Source organism: Trichosurus vulpecula, chromosome 5 (assembly GCF_011100635.1).
Source record: "Trichosurus vulpecula isolate mTriVul1 chromosome 5, mTriVul1.pri, whole genome shotgun sequence".
NCBI lineage: Eukaryota > Metazoa > Chordata > Mammalia > Diprotodontia > Phalangeridae > Trichosurus > Trichosurus vulpecula.
This window is the reverse complement of record NC_050577.1, coordinates 266,359,743-266,371,867: the sequence shown is the minus strand read 5'-3', so window position 1 is coordinate 266,371,867 and position 12,125 is coordinate 266,359,743. Positions and strand designations below refer to the sequence as shown.

The window sequence follows — 12,125 nt, the reverse complement described above, 5'->3', positions numbered from 1 at the left end:
GGGGCTCTGGGCCCCACCCCACCTTCTTCATCTACAGCCAGCACTGTGGCCCCACGACTGAGGAGCGCCTGCACCACAGAAGCCAGGCCATTCCGGGCAGCGATGTGGAGTGGCCTTGAAGGAAAAAAAGAGGAATAACTTAGTGGGATGCTCAGCTGTCCTTGGAAGTTAATCCAGAGGGCTAAGGCATTTGCATTACCCATCCAGGCCTTCTGGGATCCCCTCACCCCTGGGAGTACCCCTTTCTTTTCCCACCTGCTGCCCCACCTTAGGCCCTCTTGTGTGAACACTCACATCTGCAGCGCACTGTTGGTGGCATTGATAAGGCCAAGGTCTTGAGTTTCCGCCAGGATTAACAGGGCACATTTCTCGTGGCCCTGAGAAAAAGTGGGGGAAGGGAGGGCATAAAAGGATGACTTCAAAAGGGAGAAGAAAGTTGGTAGCACGGGGGAAACAACAGGCATTCCTGAGTCTGACCACGGTGCCAGCACACTGCCCCCCATCCCCCACCACAAGCTGCTTCCAGTTTCCTTGTCCTAGCTACCGAACGGATGACCCTTTCCTCCTCCTGTCCTGGTGTTCCCCTCGCCCCTCCCCCCACATCCTACCTTGCTGCATGCCAAGTGCAGGGCAGTGTTCTTATTCCCATCCAGCACAGTAAGGTCCGCTTTTGCTTGATATAACAGAAACTCTGCCGGGGGAAGAGAAAGCTCATCACAAACCACACAGTTTAAGGCCACAGAGCTGCCCCTCTACCTTTTCAAGTTCAATAGGCACCGGACCTGACCATCCCTGACCCACATGCCTGCCATCTGTATCTCTCCTTAGGATGCTCTTAATCAGCTAGAGACTCCTATCCTAAATACTCCCCCCCCACCCAGCTCTCAGGCAGAGGCCAGGCCAGCCCAGCCCAGGAAAAACTCCTAGTTGGGCTTCTTCTGCCCATGCCCTCCCACATACACGGCTCCCCCTCGGGTACACGTGGCACGCACCGACAGCAGCAGTTTGCCCATTCTCAGCTGCTGTCATGAGAGCCGTTCTGCCAGCCTGATCAACGGCATCCACCTCAGCTTGGTGCCTCAGCAGCATCTGGAGCCCAGAGACATTGTCTGCGAAGGCAGCAGCATGAAGGGGGGTCCTGCAGGTGGGGGAGGGAGTAGAAAAAGCAGGGGAGGCTACTCAGCCTAGGGGAGTCAGGCTAGTGGTGAGGGGGGCAGGACTTAGTGTAGGGGCCCAAGTTATCACTCCCCAGGGTTGGATCACTCACCGTCCTTTGGCATCTCGGCTATTCACAATCTTGGCACCCAGTGCTCCCAGAAGCATCTCTGTGGTGCTGTCCTGGTTGTTAATTCTGAGGAAAAAGAAAAAGAGGTCTTACTGAGGTGAAAGGGAAATTGACCACCTGACTCTGGGTCCTGAGTCACTGCCCTCTGGGGCTAGGATAGGAGGGAGGGCACTCACACTGCACAGTGCAAAGGAGTGAAGGGGTTTCCTTCAAGGTATGAGAACGGGCTGTGTTCAAGTAACAACTCCAGACAATCTTCATGTCCTGAACGAGGGAGAAGAGAGAAGGGAGAGACAGAGAGCAAGGGAGAAAGTAAGAACAAAGCTCCCTCCATCTAGTCTGTCATCCAGCCATCTCCCAAATCATTCCCATCATACTCCCAGGTCTCAGTTTAGCTCTCTCCAGCCCTGAAGCACATTCAGCCTTAGTCCCATCCCCTAATCCCCAGTGCCCACCCATCCCCAGGCCCCTGACCAGTGTAGGAGGCCCAGTGCATGGGAGAGTAGCCACTGTAGTCCACTACTGCATCCAAGGGATCTGTGGAGAGGGCAGCCTGTAACAAGGTCCTCAAGACAGCTGTGTGGCCACAGGCTGAGGCCAGATGGATAGGTGTCCTGCCCTTAAAATCTCGGCATAGTACAAAGGCGTCATGGTCCAGAAGGGCAGCCAGGCAGTCCTCACAGCCAGTCACCGCCTATGAGCCAGCAACAGGGGTAGTTAACCTATCTCTCAACCCTAGTACTAAGAACCTGACCCTGACCACTGAATGCTGGGGTGAATTTCTCTTTTTCTTCACCACCCACCATCTTATCTATCAGTGGAAGCCAAACAGCACAAAAAGGATTGATCCAAAGACTTTGACATGGGAACTGAAAAATACAACAATAGGAAGAAGAAAGGGGCCAAGGAGAGGGAGCTAAGGAGGAAGAAAATACAAAGAATGAAGTGGTGAAAACTTTGAAGTCCATTAGTTGGCTGTCCCACAGAACAGTTCAAGAGTACTGTGGGGGAAAAGAGTGGGTTGATGGGGATGTATAAGTGTGTGAGCTACATACATAACCACATATAATAACAGTCGCTCACATTCCTATAAATTCTATAATTTTAAGGTTTACAAAGCACTGTACTCTGAATAACCCTATGAGATAAGTTCTGCCAGAGTTAATAACCCCATTTGAGAGAGGAGGAAGCTCAGTGAGATTAAATGACTTGCCCATGATCATAAAGTGTTGGAGACCATATCTGAACCCAAGATCTCCTGATTCCAAGTTCAATGTTCCTTCTACTACACTATGTGGTCTCCCAGCAGGATGTCAGGAAAATAGAATGGTATTAATAACCTACCTAGAGTGGGATGTCAAGAAAATAGAATGGAGGTTTTAATAACCTACCTAGAGGATGATAAGATGGCTCGCTGCCCATGCCATACTGGGGGTCCCCAAATTGACTCCCCAACACTGGGCAGCCCCATGCAACTAAATCTTCTACCTGTTACCATGGCCCTGCCTAGGAAGATCCATCACTCACCCCACGGTGCAAGGCAGTTCGACCCCGACGATCAGCTGCATCCGCTGTTGATCCTTTTTCTAGCAGGAGATGCACACAATCTACATGGCCATTCATGATGGCCAACATTAGTGGGGTCCTGAAGGCAAGACAGAAAAAGGGAAAGAGCATCAGGCTAAGAGATGAGAAGGTCTGCCATAAACAAAGCATCTGGACCCTCAGCCCCTACACTCACTGTCCGTGGGCATCCATGACATCAGTGATATCAGCTCGCTCTCCACTGTCAATCAGCAGGTGCAGGGAGTCTGTGTGACCAGAAGCAGCTGGAGGAGAAGGAGGAGTTTCAGAGCAGGGTGGAGACAGGGAATGAGGAATGGAGGCAGGCCAAAGGAGAACAAGCGACCAGGGAAAGAGACAACAGGGAAAAAGTCCCAGAGAAAGGCAGAATCAGGTCATGAGAGGGGCAGTGTGGAGGGAAATGAGATTCTCTTTAGGGGTTCTTCTAGGGAAGACAGAGAAGGAAGGGACCTCATGGGACATAGAGTAGTGATCCAGCACCAGAACTTAGTATCCTATTAAAATGTGATTCAGAATAACACCAAAGAAAACAGACACAGAGCTTGACAAAGATAATGCTAAATATTCTCTAGATTGCCTCTACCCACACTTTGGACCTGCATAAACAGGGGCTTGCTAAGGTGTAGCAGAGGTGTTTGAATTCTGGCTTGAAAAACTCCCCAATTCCTGCAACTAGATTGAAACGCAACTGGGAAATGTTTAACAAAAATGATTAAAAACGCAATCATACAGATAATGCTAATTTATGGTTTCCTAAGCCAAGAAGTAGACAGCAGGGATCAACTTCTATTGGAGTTTGAGGCCAACGGTGTCCAGAAGAGCTGTCAAAGTCAAACAGAAAAGGGGTGCCACTAATCACACGTAAGGATTCCTGCAGGCTGCACAGTGACTTAGAAAACCACATGGTAACATTATCAATGAATGTTCAATTGCATTTTTATCCATTTTGTTCAACATTTTCCAATTCTATTTTCACTTGGTTCTGACCCGTTTGACCCCTCTGTTGTACAAAATGGCTGAGTGAATTTCTGAGGCCCCTACCAGCAGCATGGAGGGGTGTCCACTTCCGCTTGCGCTCCTTGACCAGGGCGGAGGCTCCGTGGGCTGTGAGCACCTCCACACACTCGGTAGAGCCCCGTTCTGTGGCCAGGAACAGTGCAGTCCGGCCTTTGTGGTCCCTCACGTCCAGGTTCACCAGCGTCTCTGCCAGTGTCTTCAGTGCTTCACAGTGACCATTATAGGCCTGGGAGAGCATGGGAACCAAAACAGAGTATGTCTTTGATGTACAAGGCCGATCCCTTACCCTTAACTGGGAGGGACCCTGACAAAATTTCTCCTAAACTGCTAGGTACCGCAGGCTTGACATTTTTGGTTAACTCCCTTTCCCAAGTAGGTGCCTACCCAGACTACTGCCCCCAAGGCCACTCCCCCAAAGAAGGCAAAAAAAGAGGAATCTAAGCTAGGAAGAGGACTCAGCTGTGCCAGTTCCAAACCTGCACTGGCACCCAGGACTATGCTTCTATGAGGGAGGGAATTAGCACAGAAGGACTCACAGCTAAGTGCAAAGGGCTGACTGGAATGGTGTTCTCCACATCTTCCAGGCAGTTAAAAGACATTTCTAGGAGCTGAAAAGGATGAGTTGAATGTGAGGATCAGGAGCTGCCTTAGGGATGCCCCCAGCGTCCTCCTACTTCATCTTGAACCCCACCTCTTCTGGATCTGAGGCCCCGTAGGCCATGTTAGGTCTCTTTAGCTCCTAGACCTTTTCCAGTACTATCTCCCACCTACCAGCTCAAGGTTCTGTCTGTTGCCATAGGCAGCTGCATAGTGCACGGCTGTGTAACCCTGCCTGTCCCGCAGGGAGGGGTCTGCACCGTTATCCAGTAAAAACTCCAGACAGCTGAGAGAAAGAAAGCATATCAGAGAAGGCCCCCAGGAGAACCCAGAGCTCAAGCTAGAGATGAGGGCTGACAGGTAAGATGGGAGCAATTATTTTCCACTAGTCCCCAGGACACACTCTCTGCTCTATTCAGGCTAAGCCCTCAGCTCACACCTGTCCTCCCTCCTTTTCCTCAGGTGGCTCCCCACCCTTAGGATGCCCTTCCCTATCTCCAAGCCAGCTGGGATGCCAGCTTGTCCATCAGACCAGCCCTCCCTGGTCTCTTCTCTTTTAACCTCCTACATCCCCAGCTGGAGTTTCACTGAGAGGCAGAGTGTGAGAGGAAGAACCTCACTCCCTCACTCAGTGGCCATGTGACCCTGAGCCTATCACTCCACCTCTGTGAGCCTCAGTTTTCTCATCTGTAAAATGGAGATGATGACTTTGCACTGTCTCCTTCATAGGCCTCAGAAGCACCAACAGAACAACTGTTTAAAAGTACCTACAGACTGTGGAACATTTCACAGGTGTAGACCCATCACATTGCCTCAATCTCAATGGTAGCATGCGCCCTTTGCCTCACACTCCTTGAGGACCCTGGGACCCAGCTCAATGCACACCGAATGGCACAGAAAACGACTAGGGGGAGCCTAGGAGAGGAGGACAGAACCCGAGGGAACATAGGTGATGTGGGGGCTACTCACAAGAAGGCCTCCTTCCTCCGGGATGCCTTCAGTGGCTCATCCTCTTCGGGGTCATGGCTGGCGGCTGTATGCGGCTCCGCTCTAGGCACAAAGAGCAGACTTACGTGGGGCAGGAGGGAGGACAGCCTGGAAGCTAGGGGGGTGTCGAAGGTGTGGATGGGAGGCCGGCTGTGAGAAAGGGAGACTCACCTCCGGTAGGTGTCGGAAGCGGCAGCATAGTGCAGAGGGGAGCAGCCTTTACAGTCAGCCTCATTGATGCCTGCTCCAGCAGTCACCAGCGTCACTGCACACTGGTAACTGCCGTTGGCGGCTGCATAGTGCAATGGGGTCCTGGTGGAGGACGACAAGATGGTGAGGGGGAGGCAAGGCACTGATGAAGACCTCTTAACTCGGCTAAGAGCCAAGTCAGAAGCTGTCCTTACGATATTCCTCCAATCACATTCGTGTCCCACCAAGCCCTTCCCACACACCTTCCAAACTTGTCTCTCCTTCTCAAGTCAGCTCCACTGCTCAACAGCAAATTAAGACATTCAACATTCCTGTAAAGAGGGGGAGGGATGAGCAAGGGTTAAGAAGAAATGGGCACTCTCTAAGGAAGAAGCAGACATCCCAGGAAGGACTGAGAATGGACAATAAACTGTTAGCACTTCCTACCTGAAGGTTCCATTGTTGGAAGCAAAGAAATAGGATTGAGCAAGAGAAAACAATGACTTCCAAGACACAGTCCAGGTCTCTACCCTGGAGCACAAGGAAAAGGAAACTCACCCTCCAGAAGCAGCAGCATGGAGACAGGTTCGGCCAAGGTTATCAGGTGTGTTGATGTCAAAACCAGCAGAGAGAACATGTTCATTACTGAGTGAAGACACAATGCTGTACAGCTGACCTGCAAGGGGAGGAATCTCCCTAGTTCAGGCCTCTGGGCAATAATCAGGGAAAGGATGATACTACTACCCACCAATCCCCAGCTAAAAATCCAAAGAGGATGTACCTGAGGAGAGAAGCTTACGACAACAGTCTGAGAATCCAAAGAGAACAGCTAAGTGCAGAGGGAACATGTCATGGATGCCTCGCCTACAGAAAGGAGAGGACAGCAGTTAGCCCTTGGGGTTAGGAAGGCAGCTGCAGAGAGCTAGCGGCAACTTCTTTTGTCCCAGTACCACCTGCCTGGCAAAGAGATGGGAAGCTGGTAGGGCTGGGCTATGAGATCTGGGGATGAGGGAGGTGGCTCACCGGGCGGTATCAGCACCATTGGTCATAAGGGTGCTGATCAGCAGCTCATGTCCATAGCGGGCAGCCACGTGCAATGGTGTATTCCCATATTTGTCAGCACAGTCAATCTCACTCCCTGAGAAAGATATATATACTAACTCAGACACAGAACAGACCTTAGGACTAAGCTAGTAACAAGCTTTGGAGAGCAAACTTATAAAAAGTCAGATAACAGAAAGGGCCTGATTGTAAGACAGAGAATTAGAAAGAAGATAGGCAATATTCTGTATTATCTGGGATGGCTTTCTGGGAAAGGGAAAGGGAAAGAGATACAGGAGAAAATTTAAGCAACATAAAAACAAAAGATATCAATAAAATGTTTTTAAAAGAAAGAAGACAAGCGAGAGTGGTCAACATAATAGAGTCTTTGGAAAGCCCACAAAGAATAAAGATCTAAAATCCCTATGGGAAGGAAGACAACTCATAATCTCTTGGGTCCATACCATTCTGGATAAGGATCTGAGATCGGGTGAAACGCCCATGGATGGCAGCCATATGCAGGGGACTCTTTCCCTCTTTGCTCTGTAGAAAGTAAGACCCCTTAGTATAAAATAGAGAAAAGCCAGATTCCCTCCCAAAGAACCAGTCCTTGGGTCCAAAAAAATCAAGTAAATTTGCAGACATAGATGCCTTGAGCCCCTGGCTCAGTGTGATCACTAGGGGGAGTACGTGGACATTTCCCTGGAGACTAGCAGAGTATTGCATAAAGTTCTGAAGGAGAGGGAGTAACTACAGCTTTAAACCCTGGAAACTCTTCCAGTAGTTTAACAACATGGGAATTTTCCAGGTTTGTCTGATCAAGATCTTCCAATTTTGTCCTTGCAAAACAGGCCCTCCATCCCATCCCCAGTTCTGTAGGGCCTCCTCCTGTCCAGTCACCTGGAAATTGACATCTGCCCCGTTATTGACCAATAGTTCCAAGCAGAGTGCACCATTAGTGGAGACTGCAGCCACATGTAATGGAGTAAATCCCTTGTCATTGGGCTGATTGACATTAGCGCCTGCATTCACCAGCTCGTTGGCCACAGCATCCTGGCCCAGGTAGCAGGCGATATGCAGAGCTGTGTTCCCATAGGCATTGGGCTCATCGATCTGGAATGGTAGGGAATGCCAAAATAGGGAAAATGGAATGCCTGGCCAAGGAAACCCAGAATCCCAAGGCTCCAGTTTCTGCCTGCTTAGGTCCCCAATTCCCATGATCTGTGGCCATCAGTACTGGCCTCCCAAACCTCTCCGGTGCCCATCAATCCACCAAACTCAAGCTTCCTTATGTTGACCTTATCTCCCCACACAACCTCTTCTATATTTCTTAAGTCCCTGGCCTTAGTCCCCCAACCCCCTGACCTCAGCCCCTAGCCGTAGCAGGTGCTTGACCACATCAATCTGGCCATTGGCAGCAGCTGTGTGGAGCAGCCCATAGCCCTTCCGGTCCTTGCAACTAGGATCTGCACCCCGGGCCACCAACAGCTTCAGGACCTCCAAATGCCCTAAGGGGGGGAATGAGGAGTAGATCAGAGATAAAGCAAAGCTAAAGGGAACAGAGAATAATTCTGTTCCAGGCCCGCTACCCCAGAATTCTCAAGCTCTAAATTATGCCTATGTAGGCCAAACACCTTCTTTCCATCTTAGATTCTTCCTCACCTAAAAAGGCTGCCCAGTGTAGTGGCTGCCGCTCCTTTTTGTCACAGACATTAAGACTGGCCCCCTTATTCAGAAGCAGGTTCACCATCTGTGTGAGAACAGGGGACATTTCTGTTCAGAGCCTGGCATAAGTCCCTTTCCATCCTTCCCTATCCCCAGCCATCTTATACTAAAGCTTCTCTATTTTCTCAGGAAACTGAAGAGAAAACTGATATAATGCTGAAAGGACCATGGACAGGGACTAAAGGCAGAGACTAGGAAAGGGAAAGGACCAGGGGGTGGGTATGGAAAACCAAGCCCCATAACCACAGTGTCTGCATGCCCCAGGCAGGTTACAACCAGGCAGTGAGTGAGTAGAGTCCATACCTCCAGATGCCCACTGTGCACAGCATGGTGCAAGGCACTGCGCCCACTTCGATCGGCCACATTAAGGCTGCTCAGCAGCGGGGCCAGGGCTTCAGCACATTTGGTGGCCCGGTTGGCAGCAGCCACATGCAGTGGTGTCTGCCATAGCTTGTCCCGGGCATTCACATCTGCGGAATGTGCTAGGAGCAGCCCCAGTACTTTCTGTTAGTGGCAATGTGTCAGGACAAGAAGAACAAAGAACAGGAGTGAGGAGACAAATTAGCATGGGTGCCTTAACCCCAGAAATGAAAACAGCCTCAACATCCAGTAAATACAGAATCCCTTTATCCATACAATCTTATCTCCAATTCCCCTAAGAAAAAACACAAACCACCTTAACACCAACTGACAGTCATCTAAATAGAACCTCCTTCCTCATCTTTCCAGGGTAAACACAGACCCTTCCTCAAGCAAATCTTCATTCTTCCAATTTTGGTCATCTTTGTACCCCTCACATCGCCTCCTCAAGCAAACACAGACATCCTAAAGACTCCTAGATCTTCCCTAACCCCATGGGAATTCCAGGAAAAATGAAGCCTCCCACCTTCATGTACACACCCACCTTGAACCCTTCCACCACCACCACCACCACTCAATAACAACCTAAGAAAACAGATGACCTCCACCCCCATTCCCCAGTCCAAATGTAAATAGCCCCCTACCCTTTAATACATCAGCCTCAGCAACTCCTCCTGAGCACAGCACTCTGACCTCTAGGATGATGGCTCAGGCCAAGGGAGTGCCAGGGTAGCCCTGGGAGGGGCCCTTTTTGGCCCTTCCCAGGGCCCAAAAGGGGAACAGGCTCTAAGGTGGCCCCTCAGGGAGGGATGAGTCATTTAGGCCTGGCATTGGAGCCCCCTGCAGTCTGCCAGCAGAGCGCTAAGCTGCCCCTGACGTCAAATCAGCTGGCAGAGCTCAGCCCCCCATAAACAGCCTGCCCAGAGGTCAGGAGGGAGGAGCCAAGACCTGACTCTCCTCTCCAGATGGTACAGGAGATGAGGCTCTAGAGAAGGAGAATGACAGAGGAATAAGACTCCACCATCCGCCTCATTTAGCCATCCCTTTTGGGAAGAAGAGTAGAGAAGGAAGACGTGCCCAGCTGACCCTACCTCATTCCTAGAGGCAGCAGCACGATGTAGGGGGGTCAGCCACAGTGTGTCCTTAGCATTGACATTAGCACCTGGGGAGGAGTAAAAAATGTGTGTGGGGAGGGGTGGGATTGGGGAAGAGATCGAGGCTGGGGAATCTAGCCGCAGCAGCCCCAGTGGTCACACATCTCAGGGAGCAGAGGAGAGAGCCCGTCTATCTGCTGCATCCCTCCTCTTTTACCTGACAGCAGTAGCAATTGGAGGATGGGGACATCTCCTACATATGCAGCAGCATGCAAAGGGGTTCTTCTCTCTTGGTCCTAGAAAAGGAAAGGGCCGAGGCTGAGTCCCGGGTTGCTGACCTGATGCTCTCCGCCCCCACCTTGCCTCCAGGGCCCTGCCCTCCAGACTCTTCCCTTCCTCAATGCCGGGGGCTCCGCTCTCGGCAGGTCTCACCCCGCCAGGAGCAAGGTCGGTGGGACCCCCGCACGGGGCAGCCGGCCACCACCCTCGGTCCCCCTGGCCCGCGGGAGGGGTGGCCGGGAGGGGCCCCGGGCGGGGCGGGGCCAGCCCCCCGCCCCCCACTTGTGGGTACCTCCTCCCGGGGCGGGGGCGGGGGTGGGGGCCCGGCTGCCCCCAGCTCACCAGCACGTTGATGTTCTCCTTCTGCGAGAGGAGGGAGCGCACTTCCTCCACATCCCGGCTAAAGATGGCCTGGACCAGGGGCGGCTGCAGGGAGAGAGCGGCGGGCGGGCGGCTCAGGGGGCTGGCCGGGAGGGCGCCGCGAGGGGCCCGCCGGGCGCCCTGTCACCGCCGCAAGGGCAGCGGGCCGCGGAGGCGGGGCCGGCCGGCCCTGCGGGCGGGCTGGGTGTGCGCGATGCGGGGCGGCGCGGGGCGGGGCGGGCAGAGGAGAGGCCGACCCGGCCCGGCCCGGCCCAGCCCCGGGGGGCCCGGGGCCGCGGGAGGCCAGGGCTCGGGCTAGGCCTAGGCCGCACATCCCCGAGCTCGCGTGGCGGCAGCGCCGGGCGGGCGGCGGCCAGCGCGGTGACTAACCTGGTCCGTGATGCTGAGGATCCCCATGGCCCGGCCCAGGCTCCGTCCGCATCGAGCTCCCGGCGGCAGCGGCGGCGGCTCCACCGGGGACACGGGACAGCGGCAGCGGCGGCGGCAGCAGCAGCGACGGTAGCGGCTGCTGGGAGAGCGGGGCCCCGCCTACCGGGAGGCGGGCGAGCGGGAGCCGGCAGCACCCCCTGGCGGCCACACCGGGCCCCGCAGCTCCGGCCCCCCGGACCTCCCGATAGGGCTTGCCGGCCCCACCGTCGTGCCGTAGCACCGGTGGCGACCAGACCTGGCTGCGCTCCACCTCCTGGCGGCCAAGTCTGGCTCCACAGCGCCCCGCAACCTACCCTGCAGCGCCCCCTTGTGGCCGGACCTAGCTCCGCGTGGTCTCGCAGTCAAACTCAAGCGCACAGCTCCCTCTGCTGGCCAAACTCCAAACCAGCGCCCCTGGTGGCCAAGCAGCCTCGCTGAGCGTCAGACCCTCCCCAGAGTGCTCCCTTGATCAAAAAGGAGAGGGGGACGTGGGGGGAGCTTTGGAAATTTAGCCTTTTAGGATTCAAAACTGGAGCCAACTTAGCAGTCATATGATGGAGCATAATTTCAGAACTGGAAGAAAACCCAGAAGCCATGTAGTCCAATCTCAATGGTAAGGTCACACAGGCCCTAAGTGTCTGCAGTGGGATTTGAACCTAGATCTCACTTCCAATCCTCTAGTCCATTCTACAGAAGGGAAAACTGAGGCCCACCGGTGAAATATCTTTGCCCAAGGTTGTACACATAGTAACAGAGTTGGGATTCCAACTCAAGTCTTCTGACTCCAAATTAATGCTCTTTCCACCAAACTATGTCCTCCTAGGAATAAAGCTGGGAAGACCCCTTTTACAAGATTATAATCTGGTCATAAAACAGTTCCAAAAGACTCATGATGGAAAATGGAGTCTGAATGCAGATCAAAGCAGACTATTTCTTCTCTTTTTTGTTTTGTTTTTAATTCCTCATGGTTCTGATGAGGGCACAGTCTCTGGGAACCCCTTGAACTCTCCTTGAATCTTCCCACTCTACCTGGCCTTGGCCTGAGGCTATAACCATTAAGCCCAAATGCCTACCTTGCCCAGTCCTCTATTGTCCAGCTGTTTCCTACCCTTAATCTTGTCTTCCCAACGACCTCCCGCCCTTAATCCTGTTTCCCATCCTTAAACCTGATCAAAATA

The 12,125-nt window shown here is 52.9% G+C and overlaps 1 protein-coding gene across 2 annotated transcripts in view; it reads right to left on the bottom strand.

Annotated features, from left to right (window-relative positions):
• The window catches only part of ANKRD52 (ankyrin repeat domain 52), a 36,326-nt gene that overhangs the window by 6,002 nt on the left and 18,199 nt on the right, over nt 1–12,125 (bottom strand). The window contains exons 1-27 of one of the 2 annotated variants that reach the window (XM_036759119.1): nt 10,909–11,063; nt 10,501–10,584; nt 10,097–10,175; nt 9,877–9,947; nt 8,729–8,929; nt 8,363–8,450; nt 8,066–8,208; nt 7,601–7,813; nt 7,165–7,243; nt 6,683–6,797; nt 6,441–6,523; nt 6,218–6,335; nt 5,923–5,991; nt 5,642–5,782; nt 5,453–5,533; nt 4,658–4,769; nt 4,423–4,494; nt 3,911–4,112; nt 3,027–3,114; nt 2,813–2,930; nt 1,760–1,979; nt 1,462–1,549; nt 1,268–1,351; nt 993–1,138; nt 609–691; nt 295–377; nt 23–114 (exon numbers count right to left, since the gene is read on the bottom strand). In XM_036759119.1, the coding sequence (XP_036615014.1) occupies nt 23–114; nt 295–377; nt 609–691; nt 993–1,138; nt 1,268–1,351; nt 1,462–1,549; nt 1,760–1,979; nt 2,813–2,930; nt 3,027–3,114; nt 3,911–4,112; nt 4,423–4,494; nt 4,658–4,769; nt 5,453–5,533; nt 5,642–5,782; nt 5,923–5,991; nt 6,218–6,335; nt 6,441–6,523; nt 6,683–6,797; nt 7,165–7,243; nt 7,601–7,813; nt 8,066–8,208; nt 8,363–8,450; nt 8,729–8,929; nt 9,877–9,947; nt 10,097–10,175; nt 10,501–10,584; nt 10,909–10,935 (2,980 nt within the window). In that variant the 5' untranslated portion in view covers nt 10,936–11,063. Of the gene's footprint in view, nt 1–22; nt 115–294; nt 378–608; nt 692–992; nt 1,139–1,267; nt 1,352–1,461; nt 1,550–1,759; nt 1,980–2,812; nt 2,931–3,026; nt 3,115–3,910; nt 4,113–4,422; nt 4,495–4,657; nt 4,770–5,452; nt 5,534–5,641; nt 5,783–5,922; nt 5,992–6,217; nt 6,336–6,440; nt 6,524–6,682; nt 6,798–7,164; nt 7,244–7,600; nt 7,814–8,065; nt 8,209–8,362; nt 8,451–8,728; nt 8,930–9,876; nt 9,948–10,096; nt 10,176–10,500; nt 10,585–10,908; nt 11,064–12,125 lie in introns of those variants that run through there. The other variant, XM_036759120.1, reaches the window with a different exon arrangement.